At 43.0% G+C, this 18,528-nt stretch overlaps 1 protein-coding gene across 1 annotated transcript; it reads left to right on the plus strand.

Moving 5' to 3' along the window:
* The first annotated feature begins 553 nt into the window (after positions 1–553).
* On the plus strand, positions 554–10,256 carry LOC135534551 (neurofibromin-like). The gene is made up of 5 exons (XM_064961508.1): positions 554–754; positions 983–1,194; positions 1,419–1,580; positions 1,692–1,795; positions 6,786–10,256. Exons 1-5 carry the CDS (start codon positions 589–591, stop codon positions 6,796–6,798), a joined length of 657 nt encoding a protein of 218 aa, XP_064817580.1. The 5' UTR covers positions 554–588; the 3' UTR covers positions 6,799–10,256.
* Positions 10,257–18,528: the final 8,272 nt, after the last annotated feature.

The raw sequence follows: 18,528 nt of genomic DNA on the forward strand, positions 1-18,528 counted from the left end.
ACTTAAAGCTTCAGTCAGCAGTTCAAACAATAAAAAAAAGTTGGATTGGTCTGGAGAAATATTACCACTCCCAAATTCAGACAGAGCTATAGAATGACCATACCTGATATAAAAATTATAGTTTTAACAATGCGTTGAGGCTATGTAGTGTTTTGTTTACATTTACTTAGTTTATAAACGTTGGAGTAAAAGAAGTGTATATTTTGAGCTCTGATGGGGTACGACAGCTCATGGGACATTTATAAGTTATATTCTTCAAGAATCAATGGGTACGTCATTCATTTTTGTTAATTCAACTAGTCCAACGCTCTAACCACTAGGCTACCCTGCCGCTCCATATATACTCCTATACCTTTTAGTCATGTAGCTGACGTGCTTATCCAGAGAGACTTAGTTATCTGTTGCTGCTCTTCAGCTTTCTGTTTACTGTGCATGCTGTAACATTTCCACACGCAAAATAAACAGTGTTTTCTGTATAGAAGTAAAGGAATACATTAACTTAAATGTGCACATGATTTTAATTCAAACTGCCTGTTAAGTGTTCTGAACCCTGCTTTACCCCCTGTACCCAGGTACTTTACCCTGTTCATGAACCTGCTGAATGACTGCAGTGAGGTGGAGGATGATGGCCAGCCGGTGGTTGGGAGGAAGAGGGGCATGTCTCGACGCCTGGCCTCCCTCAGACACTGTACTGTCCTGGCCATGTCCAACCTCCTCAACGCCAACGTGGACAGCGGACTCCTGCACTCTATCGGTGATCTACTGTAGCAGTAGTATTTCTCCACCTTTTTATAGTACCAGGAAAGCTATAATGTTCGTCCTTCCATCTACCAAGGACCATAGCTTCCAAAATGAACAATCAAACCTCAAATATAATGTCCCTGTATCCTTTGCCACCCTTAATCTTTCTCTTGTGCCCCCTCCGTTGCTCTGTCTCTCTATCCGTCTCTCTCTCCTCCCCCCACCATCCACCCTTCTCCAGGTTTGGGCTACCATAAGGACCTGCAGACTCGGGCCACCTTCATGGAGGTTCTGACTAAGATCCTCCAGCAGGGGACAGAGTTTGACACACTGGCAGAGACGGTGCTGGCAGACCGCTTTGAAAGGCTGGTGGAGCTGGTCACCATGATGGGAGACCAGGGAGAGCTGCCCATCTCCATGGCACTGGCCAATGTGGTGCCAGGATCCCAATGGGTATGTACGAAACACAGCCTTTTGGGTGACTAACCTTCACAATGATGAGCACTACAATAACAAACCTGATTTATTAGTAGAATCAGACATGTTAGTGCAAGGCTGGGGCAAACCCCTGCATGTCCTGTAGCTCTCCAGGAAAAGGGTTTGCCACCCCTGTGCAAGTATGAGAATTTGAGGCAGTAGTTGTTGAAACATAGTGTGTCCTCCTGTGTCTTCTTCAGGACGAGCTGGCCCGTGTGTTGGTGACACTGTTTGACTCTCGCCACCTGCTGTATCAGCTGCTGTGGAATATGTTCTCCAAGGAGGTAGAGCTGGCTGACTCCATGCAGACTCTCTTCAGAGGCAACAGTCTGGCCAATAAAATCATTACCTTCTGTTTCAAGGTAAAACCACATTTCTCTCCCATACAGACAATTTTAAATGGTATAACCTGAAGCACTCGCACCAAGCCTGGAATTTTAAAGGCATTTTAATGTTGAAATTCTTTGTGTTAGGTTTACGGGGCGGCGTACCTACAGAAGCTCCTGGAGCCTCTACTTAAAGGGGTCGTCACCACCCCAGAGTGGCACAACATCAGCTTTGAGGTGGACACAACCAGGTCGGAACATTAACCGGAAGCATTCCACCAGTTAGACTGTGGTAGCCTGGTGTGGTGGTAAAGGATAGCATGTCGATTTGAGCAATTTTGGGGGGTAACCTTTTTAAATGGAAGTTACCTAGGCAATCCTGACTTTTTTTAAAGTGTTTTTTTTAAATTGAATATCTGAAACATACAATATACTTGCAGTGAAGCCGCTCAACAACTACATCATACCAGTCATCCAACAGACTCCCATTCAGAGCGACACACAGAAGCCTCCATGGTCAAATCCCTGCTCAAGGGCACGTTGACAGATCTTCCACCAGGCCAAAAAACGTGAAGCCCAACCCCCCCAAGGTTCCCCAATAGCTGTCCCTCAACCATTCGATACCCCTCCCACAGACCCCCCCCCCCCCCAGAAAAACAAAAATACAATTCATTCCATTCCCCACCCCCAAGAAACCCCCAAAGCACCAACAACCAAGAGAATGAACTAAAGAGCAAAAAGAAAGTTGAGTGATTTTATACAATTGAAGTCAGAAGTTTACATACACCTTAGCCAAATACATTTAAACTCCGTTTTTCACAATTCCTGACATTTAATCCTAGTAAAAATTCCCTGACTTAGGTTAGGATCACCACTTTATTTTAAGAATGTGAAATGTCAGAATAATACTAGAGTGATTTATTTCAGCTTTTATATATTTCTTCACATTCCCAGTGGGTCAGAAGTTTACATACACTCAATTAGTATTTGGTAGCATTGCCTTCAAATTGTTTAACATGGGTCAAACGTTTTGGATAGCCTTCCACAAGCTTCCCACAATAAATTGGGTGAATTTTGGCCCATTCCTCCTGACAGAGCTGGTGTAACCGAGTCAGGTCTGAAGACCTCCTTGCTCGCACACACTTTTTCAGTTCTGCCCACAAATTTTCCATAGGATTGAGGTCAGGGCTTTGATGGCCACTCCAATACCTTGACTTTGTTGTCTTTAAGCCATTTTCCCACAACTTTGGAAGTCTGCTTGGGGTCATTGTCCATTTGGAAGACCCATTTGCGACCAAGCTTTAACTTCCTCACTGATGTCTTGAGATGTTGCTTCAATATATCCACACAATTTTCCTCCTCATGATGCCATATATTTTGTGAAGTGCACCAGTCCCTCGTGCAGCAAAGCACCCCAACAACATGATGCTGCCACCCCCGTGCTTCACGGTTGGGATGGTGGTGTTCGGCTCGCAAGCTAGCCCCCTTTTTCCTCCAAACATAACAATGGTCATTATGACCAAACAGTTCTATTTTTGTTTCATCAGATCAGAGGACATTTCTCCACAAAGTACGATCTTTGTCCCCATGTGCCGTTGCAAACCGGAGTCTGGCTTTTTTTAATGGCGATTTTGGAGCAGTGGCTTCTTCCTTGCTGAACGGCCGTTCAGGTTATGTCGATATGTGACTCGTTTTACTGTGGATATAGTTATTTTTGTACCCGTTTCCTCCAGCATCTTCACAAGGTCCTTTGCTGTTGTTCTGGGATTGATTTGCACTTTTCGCACCAAAGTACGTTCATCTCTAGGAGACAGAACGTGTCTCTTCCAGAGCGGTATGACGGCTGCGTGGTCCCATGGTGTTTATACTTGCGTACTATTGTTTGTACAGATGAACGTGTTACCTTCAGTCGTTTGGAAATTGCTCCCAAGGATCAACCAGACTTTTGGAGGTCTACAATTTGTTTTCTGAGGTCTTGGCTGATTTCTTTTGATTTGCCCATGATGTCAAGCAAAGCGGCACCGACTCAAAATAGGTCAATTAGCCTATGAGAAGCTTCTAAAGCCATGACGTAATTTTCTGGAATTTTACAAGCTGTTTAAAGTCACAGTGAACTTAGTGTATGTAAGCTTCTAACTTACTGGAATTGTGATACAGTGAATTATAAGTGAAATAATCAGTCTGGAAACAATTGTTGGGAAAATTACTTGTCATGCACAAAGAAGATGTCCTAACCGACTTGCCAAAACTATAGTTTGTTAAAGTGCCAGACGTCCGCTTTCATTGGCACATCTTGTCCTTCCACCGGATTGAAGGCGGATCCTGAAAAAGTGAAGGCTGTCTTGGAAATGCCTCACCTATCTGATGTGAAGGCAGTGCAGCGCTTCGTCGGATTCGTCACCTACCTGGCCAGTGGCTGTGGCCAGTTGTCAGTGGATGGGGTTGGGGTTGGCCAGTTGTCAGTGGATGGGGTTGAAAGCAAGGCAACATCCGGGCTGGTTGAATTCTGATCACAAACAATGCTCTGAGGTACACCAAAACAACTGATGGTATTCCTTTCCTCAGCAACTATGTTGGCCTCAAAGCCTCGTGCAGCATTGGAGGTCCCACTTGTTGTCATGCTGATGGCGGAGAAAGATGGGAAAGGGTAGGACTTACCACTCAGTAGACTGCCTATATCAGTTACAGTTCCGGTTGGAGATGACCCTCTGCTTTGTGCATCAGAAACCACAGAGTCCATGACCTGGCTTACCATTACTTTGGTAAACAGGCTGACTGTGTCACTAAATGCTGATGTAGAAAAAGAACATGAAATCCTATCTTCAGATACGCAAGCCGGCACACTAACTCCCTGAGCCAAACTCATTGAAGCTGTAGAGGGCACAAGGCTAGGAAGCAAGAGGCGCTTCACAGACTCCTCTGCAAAAAGCTGAACCAGCTTGTAAGCTGTGGGCTTCCCCACCGTCTTGTCATTCCTCTTCAGCTCAGTAAGGACTGTATCGGATGCACTCTTTCCAGCCGCCACTGTCAGAACCAGAGGTGTCAAGTTGCTCTCAGAAATGATGCGGTTGACTTGGTGAGTAAGATCACGTGAGAGAGCACCAATCTTACCCTGAGATATGAACTCCTCCAGTCTTGCTATTGCAGCTGTTAGATCAGGGTGGAATGCAACCTCCCCTTCTTCCTCTGGATGTACCTCCTTTATGATGGTATCCACTATTGCAGACATGCTTTTCCTGGCATCACACACCAATGTTTTTGGCTTAGTAGATTTGCCCATGTCGATGACTGAGCATCTCACAATGGGCTGAGTAATACTCTCTGGTAAATCAGAAGAGATGGGAGTGCCAGGGAGTGCAAATTCCCACTCTGACTTCTTTGATCTGGCAGATGAGGATGACAACGAGGAGGAAGAACGCTGTGGCGCTTGATAGATCAGTTCCTCACCACATTCACTGCTTACCCTTTCAACATCCTTCAGCATCATTCCAACCACATTCTCTATTTGTGAAAGCGCAGTCACCGTTTGGTCAGATTTTGACAGCTCTTTCTGAATTGAAAGCAGAATATGGCTGAGGGTCTTTTTGGCTTGAGCCGTTGTTGCTTTGACTTGATTTTGCCATGTAAAATAATTCCTCATCTTTGTCTTCACATTGTGGTAAATAGTCTTTGCAGTTGTCCAGATCTTCTTCTCAGATACTTCCAAACCAGACTGTGAGCCTTTGGGTGTGGCCTCAGTGTACTCTGAGGTTTTCTCATCACTCTGTTGAAGCATAGAGTCTGCCTGCCATAGAGTAGTAGAAGACTCTGTGGGTGGGAAAAGGCTCTTCATGTCATTTGTAATTGATCCAACGATTTCAAAAGCAGTTATATCTGTATGCCTTAAGGAAATTGTTGATTTTGCTGGCAACATCTGAGAATCTGTCTGGCTGGAACTGACTTTGCTGGGAAAGCTACTGACTGATTTGATCAGTATTTTTCGCACTTCGTTGGTAGCGTTCATCTGGAACTCCTCACTGGAGAGTTACTCCAGCCTCAGTCATTGAGAATCTCTTGATCCTTCCAACCACAAAGAACCAGACACAGGCATGTCTTCTAGATAAGACATGACACTGTCCAAAAAGCCACAGACTTCAAGGGAGTTGTAAGAGGAACCCTCTGCAACAGATGATGTGCATTCCAAATCTGCCACCTCTGACCTATACATGGTCACAATCTGGGACAAGACCTCTTTGGTGCAGGGCACCATGTTGGAATCACAGAGAGACAGTAATGGTTGAGAATTCTCACTTTGGCATTTACGGAGAGAACCAAGTCCTGTTGAGTTGACCACTTGCAGTATTGCCTCACTCTTACTGGTTTCAGGTTGCTCTGGTGTTTTCTCTCCTACAGAGTCAGTTGAATCACATCCATCAGATAAAGAAGATGAACTACGTTCTGATATAGGGGATTCACTCCTACATAGGGGATTCACTCCTACATAGGGGATTCACTCCTACATGGGGAAGGCAAGCTCAGGATTGAAACAGGCAGATCACTGGAGTCAGTATGCTCCAGAAGCACAGCACTGGAGTCAGCTTTTTCCATAAGTTCTTCCCCTTGGACTGGAGCTCCACCCATTCTGAGGAACAATGTCTCCAGCTTTGCCTGAAGTCTCTCGCAGAGTCTACGAGCTGCATGGAAGGGTTTCCGCTTTGTCGTTCAGTGTCCCACTTGGGTATCTCTCTGGGTGCTTGTTGGCTGATCTAATTCAGCATACTGCACAATGTCCTTGACATCTTCAACAAAGTTATCAATTATTTTTGATGCCTCAGATTCTACTTTGGTCTGTATGAGCTCAGTGGCCACAGAATCAAGGATCCTGTCAGATGGGCTTGATGCATTCATCATGCTTGGAGTGGTACTAAACGAATGAGAAGGTTGAACCATACCAGAGATATCGCTCATTCACCTTCTCACAAGAATTTCACTCACAGCCTTTGAGGCTTTGGTCTTGAACTTCACACTAAACAGAGTGCCAAGATTTTGCATCATTGCTTTGCAAGATGTACATATTATGTTCAGCTCCTCTGGAACAGGAGAGTCTTCAACATCCAGGTGCTCCACTACATGGTCACTGCCAGATGCCAACATTTTAACTTTCACAGCCACTTCTCGAAAAACCTTAGCCAATTCCGGATCTTCTTTTTTCCAATTCACCCACCATCTCTGCGATAACAGTCATCACCTCTTCTGTTGCAGGTGGAATGCATGACTCTAATACAGAAGTGGAGCTCTGGTCCTCTGGAGTGGCGTGATCATCAAAACATTTCTGGACCATGTTGACCATTTGTTCAGCGGTTACCTGGTTACCAGAAGAAATAGGGAAGGACAGCCCTGAAATGGCTCTGCTGATGGTCGCAGAGAGGGCAGAGTTAAGCTGTTCGACCACCACCTTGATAAGACCAACAGTCAGCTCAGGTGGGCAAGAGGACATGATATTATGACCAGACAGTTGCTCCTGGACACTTTTGATGATTCTGTCCTCTGTCATTCCCAGGTGGACTTTCACTGAGGTCTGGGAACTTTAAAACAAACAAGCAAAGCATGATAATTCCTGTCTTAACTTGGCAAATCGGTCAAGCGTTGTAATTGTAGTATTCTAAATATCTACATGTCCTTTTGATCGCTTTACATGCTCATTAATTTGAATATGCTCAAAGGCTGATACATTACATTTTGTACTACATCAGATAGAGTAAATTGCATTGGCTAACACTGGGATATATGATCTTGGTGAAATCCATACATGAAAACCTTGAGGGGAACATACCTCTTAGAAGAGGGTGTTAGGGACCTGAGATGTTGAGCCCCTGTGCCGCCCTTATTCATTTTCTTCGCCAGATATCTAACTTCCTGGATGAGCTCCAGTCTTTCCTGATCAAAGGCAGCAAAGGATCTTGCACTGCCACCCCTCTTGGGTGAGTCAGTGTCGTTGTCAGCAAAGTCCTTTACCCCAAGTACGCGGGCCAGGGCTGGCAGCAGGATCTGCAGGGTGGTCTGTGCGATGAAGGTTACAATTGTCTTGCACAATTTGGCAAGCTGTTCCTTTGTCATCTGTTTTAAACAAACAGAACAAAAACAGTCTTTTCAATGGAACTGTGATGTAAAGTATTCTAGATCGAACAGAATGCATTTGATCTCAACATTGTTATTCTTGTCTGTGACTGAATTCAAAGTTTGATGAAGTCTGACAGAGAAATGAACATGAATAACAGAATATGACTTGATGGCTAATCTCTGAATTCAACAGATCATTGACTCAAAGGCAGGTAGGGAAACTTACAGGTTTTTTTTAGTCCTTTGTAGATCACTTGCCACTGCCTAGAAAATTTAAAATAAGTGTTTTAGTTAGTGTTTAGTTCCCACTGCACAATATTTCATCAATGTTGAACATTACAGAAAAACTTTTAACATACTCATCAGTAAGATTGCGCAGGAATGAGATGAGGATTGGGTAGGAGTATTCCATCTCATCCTTGTTGCCTGGGCCGAATGCAGCCTTAACAGCTTTCTTCTCCAGGAGCTCAATTACAGATCCTCTATCCAGGTGTTTATTCCTGGAGACTAAAGATGTGATTGCCGTAGAGGAAGTAGAAACAAAATTAAAGAGAAATCAGACTTTATCTCTTAATACTCTGATTTCATTGTTTTAGGGTTTGTGTGGATAAGTCGTTCATGTTCAGCATAGCTAGCAAAGCGATTCACATTTTTTGCAAATTAACTAAAAATGGCACCTGCATCTCCAGCTGTAGCCATCGAAAAACGATCAGTGGTAAAAGTCGGTCGCTCACCCCACTCTTCCAATGACATGACATCCTCCCAGCAGCTAGCTAGCTAACGCTATGCTCTGTGTTTTAAGCTAAATAAATAGCTACATACATAAATAGGTATGCTTGCCCAGGGTGTCAAACTCAAATCAGCGCACGGCCATATTGACAAAATAACAAATTTGCGGCCCAGACATATCCTTTTTGCTTATACAAAAAACTACGCAAACTGGCCATTGTTTTCTCATAAAAGAAATGTGTCCCTTTATAAATATCCACGTATGTACAGAGGATACTGTATATAGCATTTGAACATACCAAAACAAAGATATAAATCATATTTGTCCAACCTTCGCTGCTATGCTTGTAGATGTGCATAATATGCTGTGGAGTGTCTGTACACTTCCCCTCGGCTGAGCGCTGTAACCGGGGCACACGAAAGCAGCGCAATTGAAGTTAAATTGACTGATGAGAGACTCAGGCTATAATTTCATAAAGTAGATGACTCGAAAGTTTACTCATTTATACTCGCTTGTGTGTCCTATTGAGTTTGACACGTGCGCTAGCCTATTTGCCCCGTTATGGCGGACTTCTGATCATTGCCCTTGCTAGTTTGATTGTGTTGACATTCTCAGCCTTCGTTACAGTCGTCCATTTTTGTTCAAAATATTGAGTCATTGAAACATCTCGAATGGGTGGAGGCAGCAAACAATGTACCCGGCCAGATGTGATTTCCAACCTGACAGCAATATCTTTTGGACTACCAAGAAATGTTTTTGTAATTTATATTAAATCCCGCAAAGAACTGCTTCCATCTATTCTGCCAACAATGCGTAAATCATGGACTTTTGAGTTAAATATAACCTATTTTTAACAGCTCTTATGAAGTTAGTTTTGGAACATAAATTGGGATTTTGATATTTTTGACTGAAATGATTGCACTTTAAGGCTCGACAGAAAAAAGGGGTTAAAAATGACATTGAATTTCACCAGCCAGAAAACAACAGCGAATACATGGAGATATGACTCCCAGAGCAAAGCAGAAAAATGTCTCACAGGTGATCAGCCAGACACACAGTGTTTTACAGAGCAATAAATTATAACCATAGTCCACAAGACAGACACCAACATGCATGTACACAAGACAGACAATCCTCACTTCACCTAGGCCTTTAGATTCAAATATTTGGTGCAAGTGCAATAAACCAATTTCAAATAGGCCCTATACAGTATATGGCCCAAATACAACAGACATAAAACCACCGCAATCACTAAGCAAGATGACTGTGTCGTTGTAAATAAGAATTTGTTCTAAACCGGCTTGCCTAGTTAAATTCAAAGATTAACAAATGTAAAGAAAGAAATAAAAATGCACACAATACTTTACTACGTAACATTCCACTGTATATGCACTGCAGCAACACAGAAAGAAGTGTTGTAGAAAACTGTCCCCCTGGTGATGTGTTGATGTCAACTGCAGCCAAATTCAGCCTCTAGAAACATTCCGAGAAACACTGTTGCACCCATTCCAATCCCAAAACCCATCTGGAAGAGAGAAAGAGAGGAACGCACGTGTCAAACTCATTTCACGGAGGGCCGAGTGTGTTGGTTTTCACTCCTCCCTTGTACTTGATTGACTAATTAAGATCAGTAATTAGTAAAGAACTACCCTCACCTGGTTGTCTAGGTCTTAACTGAAAGGAAAAACCAAAAAGCCGCAGACACCAGGCCCTCCAGAGAATAAGTTTGACACCCCTGCTGTAACCGAATGCACTGGTTTCTTGGAGTTAATAGAAAATGGAAGCAAGTAAGTTGGCGCTACTATTTGTAGAATGTCTTTATTTTTTAATGAAAGGCAACGTTATTTTTGCTTTTGAAAATAAAAGGGTCTGAGGAAAACGTTCTCTGAACTTACTGCTTCTTTGTTTAACTTTCTGTCTTTAACTGTGGCTTTAGTCAGTAGAAAGTGGCAAGTAGCCAACAGAACAGAGATGAGCATAAACAGGTCACAGCACCACACACACACACAAGAGCAGACACAGCCCAACTATTGTGTGCGCGTGCTGATTGTGCGAAAATCTGCCTGTAAAAAAACAATGGTAGTAGTATAGGATTGTATCGAGCGAAGGGAGATCGATATGCGTCAGTTTCATGTTCTGTGCTATTTTGGTGTTGTGTCCAACAAAATAACATTAGTGGTTCCAAAGCACCCCGCGTTCATCTCATTGAGATATCGAAACATTTGATGTGTAGAGAGAAAGTCCGTTTTTGTGGAAGCAGAGGGCAGCGGTCTCGGCTCATCAGACATGCTGATGGAAACAGGAAATAGGCGAGTGGAGTGTGTGTGTCCATACAGAGGTGTTCTTTCATGGAAAAGTTAGGCTTAATGGAAACGGTGTGTGTGTAAGCAGTTTGACAGTAGGGACACTAGCTGCTTTGTGGTGTCTTGATGTTGCTGTAGTCAGTTAATTCATCTGCATATGTTCCCCCTTTTCCAACCACCAGCATTGAAGGGACAGTCCTTAATCTGTTCTGTCACAGTACATGAAGAGCGAACACGTAGAAGAGGGCAGAGGACGTATAGCAGCAACGTTAGTGGAAAGTCAGAGAAGAGTAAAAAGGTTGTGCCTGTGTGTATTAGAGAGAGTGAGAGATGTGACCTAGTGCCATTATTAGCACAGTATGGAAGAAAGCCAGTGGCTTGTAAGGGTGTCGGCGACAGTAACACACTCCACCCACCCAGAGAGCAGCGTGAGGCCAGAGGTGGGGAATGAACCTACTTGGTAGAGACAGTGACACACACTGCGTAGCTGTGGTGGGAACTCGCTGGAGGAGTTGATAATGGCCAGGAAGAACCGGTCTGTGATCTGAAGAAGGTTCCGCTGGTTCTCGTCAAGGTTCTCTGACTGTTCTAGTCTACAAAGAGGGAGGGAGGGAGGGTGGAGAGGACAAAAAGAGAGGGAAGAGAGAGAGGAAGGGGAAAGTCCGACAACTGTCATTCACGATTGAAATAAAGTCAACCATTATGTTAAGAGATTTTAACAAAGTGTTAAGTACCTCAATGGACTGTAAAGGTAATCACTCTACAAACCATCATAACCGTGCCCTTAAAGAAATCACAAATATTATGGACACATTAGAAATAGTGGCTATTTGGAGACTAAAAACCCTGACCTAGTGAGATATACATGGAGACTTAATCAAGCTAGTCGTCTTGACTACTTTGTATCTTTCTCTTGTGCATCAAAAGTTTTAAATAGGAGACAGAATGCGATCGGATCATCTAATTGGCGTTCACATAACTCTTATAGATTTTCCACGTAGATGGGATATTGGAAATTTAATCAAAGTTTACTGGAGGACAACTATTTAACTGAGACAAAATCATTTATAACTGAATTTTCAGCAAATCCCCTTATTGTTTCAGATACCTTTAAAATGTACCTTCAGAGATCATTCAATTCATTATTCATCAATAATGAAAAAGCAGTTTCTGGCTAGAGACAAGACTAACAAGGGAAATCAATGAACAGTTTTTCTTTTTGCAGAAACTCGTTACTGAAGACGGGAGTCATCTATGATTCTCCGAATAATATTTCAAAAGAGGAAGCTAATTATTTTAGGCAGACGTTCTCTTTTCCGTCTCATCTTCTCCCACTGAATGAAGATTACGGTAAGGAATTCTTTACAAATAATGTAAAAAAATTGAAAATTAACAAATCAGATCAGTCCGAAGGCCAAATTACAGAGGAAGAACTTTGAGGCTTTTAAATCCTTTCAGTCTGGAAAAACCCCAGGGCTTGATAGCATACCGGTAGAGGTATGTCAAACCGTTTTTGAGATACTAAAAGCGCCATTGTTAGATTGTTTTAACTACTATATAGAAATGGTAGTCTGTCAGGTACTCAGCAGGAAGGTCTGATTTCTATATTAAAACAAGTCCCAGATGGCAAATGTAAAAAGACCCAGTATATCTAAAAAACTGGAGGCTCCTTGCACTTAAATGTTGTGATGCAAAAATACTAGCGAAATGCAATTAAATTTCGACAATTCTCCTATAAAATGGGTAAAAGAAATGTATAGCAACCCCAGGTGTAAAATAGTAAATAACGGCTACTTCTCAGAGTTTTGAATTGTCAAGAGGAGTTAAACAAGGGAGTCTGCTGTCAACATATCTATTCGTTATGGCCATCGAAATGCTAGCTATTAAAATCAGATCCAATAACAACAGAGGATTAGAAATCCAAGGCTTAAAAACAAAGGTGTCCATGTATGGCGATGACTCAAGTTTTATATCAAGTCCGCAAGCTAGATCACTGCAATGTCTCATTGAAGATCTAGATTACTTTTCTGGACTAAAACCTAATTATGATAAATGTACAATATTACGTATTGGATCTACAGTGGGGCAAAAAAGTATTTAGTCAGCCACCAATTGTGCAAGTTCTCCCACCTAAAATACAGCCCCCCCCCCCCATCATTTTATCATGGGTACACTTCAACTATGACAGACAAAATGAGAGAGAATAAAATCCTGAAAATCACATTGTAGGTTTTTTAATGAATTTATTTGCAGATGATGGTGGAAAATAAGTATTTGGTCACCTACAAACAAGCAAGATTTCTGGCTCTCACAGACCTGTAACTTCTTTAAGAGGCTCCTCTGTCCTCCACTCGTTACCTGTAATGGCACCTGTTTGAACTTGTTATAAGTATAAAAGACACCTGTCCACAACCTCAAACAGTCACACTCCAAACTCCACTATGGCCAAGACCAAAGAGCTGTCAAAGGACACCAGAAACAAAATTGTAGACCTGCACGAGGCTGGGAAGACTGAATCTGAAATAGGTAAGCAGCTTGGTTTGAAGAAATCAACTGTGGGAGCAATTTTTAGGAAATGGAAGACATACAAGACCACTGATAATCTCCCTCAATCTGGGGCTCCACGCAAGATCTCACCCCATGGGGTCAAAATGATCACAAAAATCCCAGAACCACACGGGGGGACCTAGTGAATGACCTGCAGAGAGCTGGGACCAAAGTAACAAAGCCTACCATCAGTAACACACTACGCCGCCAGGGACTCAAATCCTGCAGTGCCAGACGTGTCCCTCTGCTTAAGCCAGTACATGTCCAAGCCCGTCTGAAGTTTGCTAGAGAGCATTTGGATGATCCAGAAGAAGAGTGGGAGAATGTCATATGGTCAGATGAAACCAAAATAGAACTTTTTGGTAAAAACGCAACTCGTCGTGTTTGGAGGACAAAGAATGCAGAGTTGCATCCAAAGAACACCATACCTACTGCAAAGCATGTGGGTGGAAACATCATGCTTTGGGTCTGTTTTTCTGCAAAGGGACCAGGACGACTGATCCGTGTAAAGGAAAGAATGAATGGGGCCATGTATCGTGAGATTTTGAGTGAAAACCTCCTTCCATCAGCAAGTGCATTGAAGATGAAACGTGGCATGACAATGATCCCCAACACACCGCCCGGGCAACGAAGGAGTGGCTTCGTAAGAAGCATTTCAAGGTCCTGGAGTGGCCTAGCCAGTCTCCAGATCTCAACCCCATAGAAAATCTTCGAAGGGAGTTGAAAGTCGTGTTGCCCAGCAACAGCCCCAAAACATCACTGCTCTAGAGATCTGCATGGAGGAATGGGCCAAAATACCAGCAACAGTGTGTGAAAACCTTGTGAAGACTTACAGAAAACATTTGACCTCTGTCATTGCCAACAAAGGGTATATAACAAAGTATTGAGAAACTTTGGTTATTGACCAAATACTTATTTTCCACCATCATTTGCAAATAAATTCATTAAAAATCCTACAAGGTGTTTTTCTGGATTTTTTTTTCTCATTTTGTCTGTCATAGTTGAAGTGTACCTATGATGAAAATTACAGGCCTCTCATCTTTTTAAGTGGGAGAACTTGCACAATTGGTGGCTGACTAAATACCTTTTGCCCCACTGTATATAATGAATATGAATTGGGTGGGTTGAGATTATTAAATACAGTTGAAGTCGGAAGTTTATATACACTTAGGTTGGAGTCATTGAAACTCATTTTTCAACCACTCCACAAATTTCTTGAAAACAAACTAGTTTTGACATATACGGTGTTCATGACAAGTAATTTTCCAACAGTTGTTTACAGACAGATTATTTCACTTATAATTCACTGTATCACATTTCCAGTGGGTCAGAAGTCTACATACGCTAAATTGACTGTGCCTTTAACCTTTTTGGACTGAAATCCCACGAACGGTATGACAACTGCCAGTGAAAGCGCAGGGCGCCAAATTCAAAACAACATAAATCCCACAATTAAAATTCCTCAAACATACAAGTATTTTACACCATTGTTGATCCCACCAGTGTCCGATTTCAAAAAGGCTTTACATCAAAAGCAAACCAAACGGTTATGTTTGGTCAGAGCCAAGTCACAGAAAAACAGCCATCTTACCAGCCAAAGAGAGGAATCACAAAAAGCACAAAGAGATAAAATAAATCACTAACCTTTGATGACCTTCATCAGATGACACTCATAGGACTTCATGTTCCACAATACATGTATGTTTTGTTCGATAAAGTTCATATTTATATCCAAAAATCTCAGTTTACATTGGCTCGTTACTTAAACTAGTTCCAAAATATCCGGTGATTTTGCAGAGAGCCACATCAATTTACAGAAATGCTCATAATTAACATTGATAAAAGATACTACTGTTATGCACGGAATTATAGATACATTTCTCCTTAATGCAACCGCTGTGTCAGATTTCAAAAAATAATTACGGAAAAAGCACACCATGCTATAATCTGAGTACGGCTCTCAGGGACCAAAACAACCCAAACAGATATACGCCATGTTGTATAGTCAACAGAAGTCAGAAATAGCATTATAAATATTCACTTAACTTTGATGATCTTCATCAGAATGCACTCCCAGGAATCCCAGTTCCACAATAAATGTTTGTTTGTTTGTTCGATAATGTCCATCATTTATGTCCAAATACCTCCTTTTTGTTCGCGTGTTCAGCCCAGTAATCCAAATTCATGACGCGCGATCACTAGGAGCAGACGAAACGTTCTGTTACAGTCCGTAGAAACATGTCAAACGATGTATAGAATCAATCTTTAGGATGTTTTTAACATAAATCTTCAATAATGTTCCAACCGGAGAATTCCTTTGTCTTCAGAAATGAAATGGAATTCAAGCTAACTCACGTTAACGTGCGTCACCAGCTCGTGGCTCTCTGGCAGACCTCTGACTCATTCCCCTCTCATTCGCCCCCACTTCACAGTAGAAGCATTACACAAGGTTCTAAAGACTGTTGACATCTAGTGGAAGCCTTAGGAAGTGCAATTTGACCCCATAGACACTGTGTATTCGATAGGTGAAAAACTACTATATGAGTTCTGTTGTACTCACAGACATCATTCAAACAGTTAGAAACTTCAGTGTTTTCTATCCAATACTACTTATAATATGCATATATTAGCAACTGGGCCTGAGTAGCAGACAGTTTACTCTGGACACCTTATTCATCCAAGCTACTCAATACGGTCCCCAGCCCAAAGAAGTTAATTTTCTGGAATTTTCCAAGCTGTTTATGTCATGGCTTCAGAAGCTTCTGATAGGCTAATTGACATCATTTGAGTCAATTCGGGGTGTACCTGTGGATGTATTTCAAGACCTACCATCAAACTCAGTGCCTCTTTGCTTGACATCATGGGAAAATCAAAAGAAATCTGCCAAGACCTCCACAAGTCTGGTTCATCTTTGGGAGCAATTTCCAAACGCCAGAAGGTACCACATTCATCTGTACAAACAATAGTACGCAAGTATAAACACCATGGGACCACGCAGACGCATACAGTTGAAGTCGGAAGTTTACACACAGTTTTTTCAACCACTCCGCAAATTTCTTGTTAAACTGAAGCTTTTTTATGCTTAGCCTTAGCTTGACCTGTCTGCATCTGACCATCAGGGCCAGCAGCTTGGCGTCATGGTCACATTCTGCCTCCTCATCACTGTCACTACAGCCCACTATGAGGATGTAATCTGCTATGGGTTCCACGCCACTGAGTCCCATCAACAGCTCATGCTGTTTCCGCTGATACACCTCTGGAGCCACGGAGACACCAAATCGAAGCTTCAACCATCTCTTTCTGCCCCAGGGTGTCCAAAAGGTGGTCATGACGCTGCTGGACTCGTCGAGCTTGCACTGCAGGAAGGCATCTCTGGCATCCACGAGCGTGAAGACTCTGGCCTTTGGGAGCTTGTAAAGAACATCCTCCAACGTGGGCATAATGTAATGTGAACGTCGCAGAGCCCGGTTGAGGTGTTTAGGATCAATGCATATCCGTAGCTCGTCTGGTTTCTTGACGATAACCATATTACTTATCCAGTCCGTAGGCTCGGTGACGGATATGATGTGGCCATCTGCTTCGTATTTGTCAAGCTGAGCCTTCGTAGCTGCTTTCATGGCCACTGGTACATTGCGGAGTGCACACTGGACAGGCTGGATTGCTGCGTCCAACTCAAAGTGGACTTCCCCAGGAACTGACTCGACCGGTGCGTTGAAGACATCATGGTACTTGCTTAGGAGTGTCTCCTTGCTCAGGGGCCCAGCCTGGACTTTGTCTATAATGTTAAGATCAGCTGGGATGGTGAAGTTAATAAGTCCAAGGCGCTCGCATGTAGAACCTGACAGTAATGGCTGTTGACTAGCCTCAACTATTTCAGACTCAAGGGTGTATTTCTGGCCACGTAAAACACACTCTGTCACAAACAGTCCTAAAGAGGTCATGAACTGGCCTGAATACAGTTTCAGCTTGGTGCTACTCTGTGTGAGTTTGTCTCTGGGCGCGAGCCTCCTTTTGTCTTTAAGGCTCATAACGTTGCATGTGGCCCCTGAATCTAGCTGGCATTGCTGTGGTTTATTATTAAGTAGCAGAGTGACAAACCACTTTTGTCCTTTTGCCCTCACTGCCCCTATGCACTCGCTAGCATGTACATCCTCTGTGCTGTCGTTCCCTTCATCTGTGTTTGTTTCCATGGAGTGCACTTTACCCTCCTTTCTCTTGCTTTTCATGCAGACCCTTGCGAAGTGATTAGCTGTACAACAGGATTTGCATATTTTTCCATAGGCTGGGCAGTGTTCTTTTCCTCGTCCATGAGAAATGCCACAATATCGGCATGTATTGGGGTTGTCTACTGCAGTTGGCTGTAGTATTAGCATTAGCTGTGGCAAAGGGGGATTTCTTTACTGGCTGCCTGAATGTAGCATTGCCATTGTCCGTATGTTGCCTTTCTAACTCCATGGACCTTATCCGTATATCAGTAAGCTCTGCTGCACGTCATGTCTCCACTGCCAAGGCCAGCGTCAGGTCACCCTCTCTCAGCATACGTCTGCGGGTGCCCTCATCAGTTATGCCAAGCACAATCGTATCTCTGATCAGTTCATCTCTTAAAGCACCATAGTCACATGTAGCTGCCTTTTCCCTTAACCTAGTGACAAAGCTGTCAATGGACTCCCCGTCCTCCTGTTTGCAACGACTGAAAACATAACGCTCGTAGATGACGTTCTTTGCTGGTGTAAAGTAATGTTCAAAAGCATCAAGAATGGCTATAGCGTTACCTTGCTGAGCTGCTGTTAGTTTCAGGTTGTGTTTGTATATGTGTCGGCATTCAGTTCCCATTATAGTCCTCAGAGTGGCAGCCACGACCTCATCTTCCTTTTCGACATCCCGTTGCTAGCGCATAGTCCTCCCATTCACCTCTAAACGTATCCCAGTTCGTGCTCCAATCCCCGCTGAGCTTCATAACGGCGGGAGGGGGAATGTTCGCTGCCATGTCAAACCGGTGCTAACAAAACTGAAGCTAACTACCAAACTCACTCTAGCTAAGGCCAATTCCGGGCGAAATTTTTCACAAATAAGCATTTCTTTGTAAACCAGAGCAGGTGACTCTAATTTGCGGAAAGCATGGTTAGTTATCCGACTCAGACACCATGTTTGAATGTTAAATGACGAGACAGAGGCATTGATGCGAGTAACCACTCTTGTTCAGTACATGACAACACTTCCTGGTATCTCAAGCACCCCGGTAAAACACAAGAGTTGCAGTAATGAAAATTTACCAACAGATGGCATCACGGTGCCATCTTACACC

The sequence above is a fragment of the Oncorhynchus masou genome, unplaced genomic scaffold (assembly GCF_036934945.1).
Source record: "Oncorhynchus masou masou isolate Uvic2021 unplaced genomic scaffold, UVic_Omas_1.1 unplaced_scaffold_3562, whole genome shotgun sequence".
Classification (NCBI taxonomy): domain Eukaryota; kingdom Metazoa; phylum Chordata; class Actinopteri; order Salmoniformes; family Salmonidae; genus Oncorhynchus; species Oncorhynchus masou.